We start from the raw sequence: 7,643 nt of genomic DNA, 5'->3' as shown, positions 1-7,643 counted from the left end.
AAAATGAAAAGGAATTGCTACGTTGATTAATTCTAATAGTACTATATCGTGATTTTACAAATCAAGAAAAAAATAAAAAGGGAAAGGGATAATAGCTACATATATATATTCTTGGAGGAAAAAAAATAAAAAAAATAAAATACAGAAATCTCTCTTCCCCAATTTGTTTTAGAGTAGAATCATACATAATAAAAGGATTGATTTTAAAAACCCAAGTGAGAATTCATTTCATCTCTAAGCTTCTGTAGTCCAAAACACCAGTTTTCAAACCTAAGAAATCATACCCGGTGCTGCTACTGCTTGTACCATTGAGACTTGTGGTACAACTGCACTCCTTGCTATTCTCTATACCTAAACTGCATGCAAAGCATATGGTAGTACCTGAAGGAAAGCTTGAAGTTCTTCCTCCTGTCTTTAATGGCTGCTGATGGTGGTGATGGTGGTAATTAACATGTTGGATTTGTGGTTGTATGTATGATGATGAGGAGGATGATGATGAGCTGTTGTTTTGTTGTTGATGATGATGAGGTGGGCTGATTCTCAACTCTAAATTCAAATCCGGGCATCTTTCTTGAATCTCCGGCAACGTGTTCTTGATTTTCCGGCGGTCTCCTCCATCAGAATTATGCTTGGCTTCATCCTCCACTTCTTCTTTAACAAGATGAGTAATTTGAGTAGCGTTTGCAAAAGATATGGTAGTTGTGGTGGTGGTGCCGACATCAAGTGATGAATTATTGTTGTTGATGTTGGCGGCGGTGGCAGTGACAGTGGCGGTGGTGTTTGTGTTAGTGTGATGACTCGTAGGATTATCGTTAACCGCCCGGTGAGTCGCCGGATCAATTCCCCGGTTTAAAAGCTTCCTTCTGATATGGGTATTCCAGTAATTCTTTATCTCGTTATCTGTCCTCCCAGGCAATCTTCCAGCAATTAAAGACCACCTATTTTCCAAAAAAAATAAAATTAACCTCATTAATTAACATAATTTGAAATTTTACGATTTGGGTACGTAATTTTCTTAAAAAAAGACAACTGGGATTTATTTAAAATATCCATTGAAGTTCGAAAAAGCAAAACTTTCAAGAAGTCTTGACGAAATTAACTTACTTGTTGCCAAGAAGGCTATGGAGTTTAATGATGAGTTCATCTTCTTCTTCAGTAAAATTGCCACGCTTGAGGTCAGGCCGTAGGTAATTGATCCACCGGAGGCGACAGCTCTTGCCGCAACGGAGGAGTCCGGCGGCCTTAGGCAGCGAACGCCAGCAGCCTTCGCCGTGAGCCCTTATGTAAGCAATTAGCCGATCATCTTCTTCTTTAGTCCATGCTCCTTTGTTTGTGTGTGCTTTTTCACAACAAGGTGATCTTCCCATTTTTCCTTTTCTAATCTTTTTTCCCCAATTTTTGTGGGCTATTTTTTTTTCGTTTTTGTGAGGTTGTCAAGCAAAAATTAGCCTTTGGTTGGTCTCGAAGATAAATGGAGAGCAAAGGCCGGCCATTTTAAGACCTTGATGTGGGGTTTTATAATCTTTTGACTATACGTATATATACTTATATATATGTATATATTTCTTCACTATATAAGGGGGTGGGGTCGAGGGGGGGGGGGGGGGTGGGGGGTGTTAACGGGTAGGGATGGAGGTGGGGGATGAGAGAGAAGAGTGACCCTATAATTGCTTCTAGATGTGAGTTGGTGAGACAGGTTTGAGGGAGTGGCTGGTAGCATGTGTTATGATGATGATATGAGCATCATATTATAAAATATAAATATAAATATAAATATAAATATGTTTTTTATAATAATACTCTTTGTATTTTGCATTTTCACTTATAAAATATAGAATCAATATGGTAAATGTTAATAAATAATAAGCACGTTTCATAACAGTTTCTACTTAGGTCAATAAATTTTATAAGAAACTTACTATTTTTTCTTGTAACACTAATAATTATATTATAAACCAAAGCATTATAAAGATGAAAATTCACTTGTCGTAATTATCTTTTTTTGTCTATATCTAGGTAACTTTGTTTTTTTTATATACTTAGGTAACAAATTTTTTGCAAATGTTCAAATATGACCATTATGACCGACCAATAAGTTACAATCAGTCATAATGGTCATATGTGAACACTTTCAATAAGTTCGTAATTTAAATGTGTACAAAAAAAAATAAAGAAAAAGAACGAAGTTACTTTAGATATCAACAAAACAAAAAGTTAATCATTCTAATAAGTTGATTTCCCTTATAAAGAACATGAAACTAAAGTAAGGGTTGAAGTCAACCATATCAATTTAACTTCAAGTTTTTTATAGTTTTGTAAAATTTAGAATCAGATTGAGAGATTATATTTCCCAAAAGAATGAAAGTTTTCCTTTGAAATTATTCTACAAGAAATATCGCGTTTATGAAAAAAAATGAGAAACAGAAAGATATTTCTACCAATATGAGTTTCTCAAAAAACTCCATTAACAATAACGTCTAACATCGTCACATAAAGACTTTCCACAACCAAATAAAAAAGAAAATAAGCTAAAATATTTTTATGATGAATGTCATACCTAATAGTAAACTCCGACGTAGGTGAATCGTTTTACAAAATGGAAGTAATAGCTGAACTTTTACATGACCAGATCCAAGATTGTCATTTCATACCAAAACCCATATTATGTAACATATAATCTAGGTGTCCTTAATGAAGCAAGTCGTACACATTCTTAAAGTCAACTTTGAGGGCAATACGTTTTCTCTTCTTCTCCTAATACCAATTACTATTTCATTTAATTTTAAAGGATTGTCATGAATTTGATGACCTTTAGTAAAAAAAAGTTTGTAACATCAGAAATCACTTCTTATAGTCTATGTGCTAGTAGCTTTACAATTATCTTATACCGGTAAACAATCAGACAAACAAGGAGAAACTCTTCACATACACTAGATCTAGAGTTTTGGGAATCAATGCCAAAAAAAAAATATTACAACATTTAAGAGTAGAACATATTCTTGAAAATCATAACACATTATTGAAAACGTTAAATTTAATAATTTTTTCAAAATCTCTTTATGAAAGCAAAAATAAAACAAACAAGACGTGATATTATCCACACTATAATCCCGCACGGTTCTTCTAATTTCATTTCAAGTAAACGACGCTTCAGCCTTCAAGGAAAGAAGATTGATCGAATAATATTTTTTGAAGCTAGAACTAACCTATTTGGTCGAATATTAGAAGTATGACCAAACATAGCAAAAAAGCACTGAAACTCATTGAAACTTGAACTAACCTATATGTAATGTGATCGTGATTGCATGACTTATTTCAAAATATAAATATTTGTTTACTTGAAAAATAGGACAAAAGTAGTATTAATGTGTAAATTTCTTGAATGAAGTAATAAATCTTATGATATTCAAAAAAGATCAAGATACCTCAGAGTATCTTGATGTTGTAGTTTAGCAAATAAAATATTTTAGTTAAATGAACATTATGAAAAAGGTTTATACATATTGAAATGGATAAAATCACGAATGATAAAGTAAAATAATTGTAAGAACAAATAAATAAACGAGGAAATCCTTTAATCATTTAGAATCTCAGACATTAAAACATCGGTAGATGACAATGTCACGCTGTCTTAGAACTTTAATTCAATGAAAATCAAGTTACAGGTTCTAGTTGATCGTATAGTGAGTGTTTTTGTGCTCGAGAATATCTAGACAGTAAGTGTGAGTGTGAGTATGAGAGTGTGTATGTTATAATCTGTATAATCTTTATATACAAAGAGCCTACATCAAATTCTCCTAAAATCTCGAGTTGTTTCTTGATTCTTGCTTGATCCAGTTTTTAAAAGAGATTTCAACGTTTTTTTTATCACATGTTTTGACTTGGTCTATATTCGTTTAAATAAATATTCTCTCTTACATTTATTAATACAATAAAACAGGATGACAGTCCTAAAATGTTGGCTAATTCAATATCTTGGGCTACTTAAGATATTAATATATTAAGCATGATAAATAAAAATGAAAATATTATTACAAAAGTTTTGTTAACAAATGTCATAATATTTGTGGATTATATAACTTATATATATCATTTGTTTTTATATGGTTACCATTTCATTAAAACATGTACATAGATTATTTATATTAATATTTTATACAAAACACAATATAAGCGTTGCATTAATTAAATTGATTTATACTAAAGATTCATGTGAATTATGTGGTTAAAATATATTATGGATTATATTATATATATGTAAATAAAGAAAAAAGCAAAACCACATAACAAGGGATATTTATACAGTAAACTAATTTCATACATAAAAGCAAGTCATATTGCATATTTATACTTCTATTTCATTGAACATTCTATTCTTATTAAGTTATTTTCTTCTTAATATTTGACAAATGGGTAAGCTCTATGTGGATATATTTAGCCAAATATAATAAAAGAAAATGCATACAAAGTTACTTGAAATCTATATTTTATGCGTATAATAACGGATAAATTGTATGTAATAATAACTAATTTGTAAGTTTTTTATTCAACACATTCATGTAGTTTTTGTCATCCAAAAGCATAAACTTGCAAAAGATTCAGCCATGATACTCTTATAGAAGCTAATATATTAATCGTTGATTTCAGATATTCAAAAATACTAAATAAGAGAATCATGGAATTCATAAAGCAAGGAGGATGTGAGGCAGTAAGTAAGGTGAGGTTGTTTAGGTAGGTGTAAAGTGAGGTGTAGTTAATAAAGTAAAAGGTGTGATTTTCGCCTTCTTTTTTTGCATACATTGAACAACTTTAAATATTTTTATTCTCATTAATTTAATTATGTTGTTGGAACTAACTTCCACTCTGAGTTTTGATGACCTCTTCTTTAATTTATTATAACCCAATATCAAACAACCACTTTTTTGGTTTTTTATTTTAGGTTCGTTTTAGATTTGATTATTTTTTTTCTCTAATTTTTTTTGATGATTTGCTAGTATTTTTTTATTATTTGGATAAAATTAAGTTACACATCTGAACAATTTAGGTAGAAAAATACGTTTGGATTTGATAACTCTAATATATTAACGTTAAATTTGTATATATTTTAAATGTTTAGTGTTTTTGGAAAATCGAATTATAAAAATTGATCCACCCAAATTTTAATTTGGTTGGTTCATGTCAGATTTTAATTTATTTGTATTAGTTGAATTCATAATGTGGAAACGGAAATCAACTTAAAATCAGTTAATTGGATATTCGATATATTTGAACGAACATAGTAGTCTTATCGTGATGGGAGCGAACATGGGAATGATAGTCATGAACACTTTTGTATAACATTTTAACATTCACTAACAGACTTTTAATTAATTCGAATTCTTGTAAAAGATGTGGTATATTAATCAAGAAACTCGCCAAACGTATTTTCAATCTTCTTTACTTTTTTTCCTATCAACATACAAGAATTGTTTTTCCAACAACATACCACTTAATATTTTGGATATCTTTCTCTTGTAATTCTTTGATATGGTGACCATTTACTTTCTCCTAGTTACATAAATTATTGATCTATTGAAATTAATATTGAAAACAATTCAACACGTAGATTTAATTACTTGGAAGATATATAAAATTTTTGTTGGTGTATATAGATTGAGTACAAGTTTCCACATCTTAATAAAATGTTTTTAAACCCTACTTGCAACTCCTTGAAATATGGAGAAAGAAAATCAAATGGTTCTACAAGTGGGCGGAAAATCGTCTACAAATAAATGCAAAAAGCTATTTCTTGAAGCATCCATCAATGGGTCTCATAATGAACACCGAAAGTTATATTGCTATAGTTTAGATCAATAAAAATTTATGTTCATGTTTAAATTAACAACTCGATTTTCACATTTTTATTGTTAGGCTGTACGAACAACATATTGAGTAAACAGAGAGAACAATTTTAAGCCCCGTTGTATGTTTATTATTAAGAACTTGAATGGCATTATATAGCCGGTACATCAAAGCAAAAACAAACAATAATCCTAAAATGTCTGATGACTTACTCAGAGCTAAAAACTAGGAAGACTAAGTTTATTCAAAATAAGAAACTAAAGACTCGGACAATTAAAGACCTCTTCATACCCTTCCCTAAGCTGAACACGGTGGAACTTGATCAGCTTACATTTTCCAGCTTGCACATCCCCATCATTCTCCTGAACTTAACAAACGCCTCTACTTTGATTGGTTTAGTCATGATGTCTGCAACTTGTTCTTCACTATGACAATGTAATAGCTCTATGGTACCTTCATTCACAAGTTCTCTAAGGTAATGATAGCGGACACGTATATGCCTACTTCTTCCATGAAATACCGGATTTCGTGACAGTTTTATAGCTGAGGTGTTGTCACACATTATGCTAATGCTTTCTCCATTTTCAACTCCAAGATGTTCTAGAATTCCTTTAAGCCACACTGCTTGACATGCTCCTGATACTGCTGCTACATATTCTGCTTCAGTGGAGGACAAAGTCACAATTGGTTGTTTCTTTGAGCTCCATGAGATTGCCCCAGAGCTTAACATAAACACATATCCGCTAGTGCTTTTGCTGTCATCTTCATCTCCTGCATGATCACTGTCGGTATATCCCACAAAGTCGCTGAACTTGTTTGTATCTGAGGAGTTATAGAAAATACCATAGTTTGTTGTTCCTTTAAGATACCTCAGTGCTCTTTTAGCTGCTTGTAGGTGTAATTCTGTTGGCCTACTCATGTATCTACTTAGCAAGCTCGTTACATATGTCATGTCTGGTCTTGTGGAAGTCAAGTAGAACAAACTTCCCACAAGTTGCTTGTACTTTGTGTCATCAACAGCCTTTCCATATGTATCCTTTGTGAGTCTTGAGCCTGGAACAATAGGCGTGCAGACCTCTTTGCTGTTGAACATGCCAAATCTTTTAAGAACTTCAATTGCATACTTCTTTTGACAATTAAAGAAACCTTCTTCAGTTTGTGTCACCTCTATTCCCAGGAAGTAGCTCATCTTTCCAAGATCCGTCATCTCAAACTCTTTCATCATAGATTTATTGAAATCTAATAGCAGCTGAGGATTATTACCTGTAAATAACAGATCATCAACATAAACACTTACGATTACTAAGTTCCCATTTCCATTTTTCTTGATGAACAGGGTCTGCTCTGTGGCACATTTTTCGAACCCTTCCTTCACAAAGTAATTTTCAACACGACTGAACCAAGCTCTTGGAGCTTGTTTCAGTCCATATAAGGCTTTGTGGAGTTTGTAGACCATTTGTTCTTTTCCTTTCTGCTCGTAGCCCTTTGGTTGCTCAATGTATACATCTTCATTTAGTGTTCCATGCAAGAAAGCTGACTTCACATCGAGTTGATAAATACTTCATTTTCTAGTGGCTGCCAAGGCAATAATGGAGCGTACTGTGTCAAGTCTTGCCACAGGTGCATAGACCTCTGTGTAGTCTACTCCTTCTCTTTGAGAGTACCCCTTCGCTACGAGTCGTGCTTTATCTTTGACCACCTTCCCATGTTCATCGTGTTTGGTCTTATACAACCATTTGACTCCAACCTTTTTTGCTTCTTTTGGATGGTGAGTGAGACTCCAGGTGTTGTTCTTTTCGATT

At 32.3% G+C, this 7,643-nt stretch overlaps 1 protein-coding gene across 1 annotated transcript; it reads right to left on the bottom strand.

Moving 5' to 3' along the window:
- On the bottom strand, positions 1-1,518 carry LOC145107543 (myb-related protein 308-like). The gene is made up of 2 exons (XM_079044446.1): positions 1,105-1,518; positions 1-938 (listed from the first exon to the last, which is right to left on the bottom strand). Exons 1-2 carry the CDS (start codon positions 1,365-1,367, stop codon positions 224-226), a joined length of 978 nt encoding a protein of 325 aa, XP_078900572.1. The 5' UTR covers positions 1,368-1,518; the 3' UTR covers positions 1-223.
- Positions 1,519-7,643: the final 6,125 nt, after the last annotated feature.

Source organism: Lactuca virosa, chromosome 4 (genome assembly GCF_052849685.1).
Source record: "Lactuca virosa cultivar CGN04683 chromosome 4, Lactuca_virosa_CGN04683_v6, whole genome shotgun sequence".
In the NCBI taxonomy this organism is placed as follows: Eukaryota; Viridiplantae; Streptophyta; class Magnoliopsida; order Asterales; family Asteraceae; genus Lactuca; species Lactuca virosa.
Note: the sequence above shows the minus strand (reverse complement) of the source record. Positions and strands in the feature narration are given on the sequence as shown.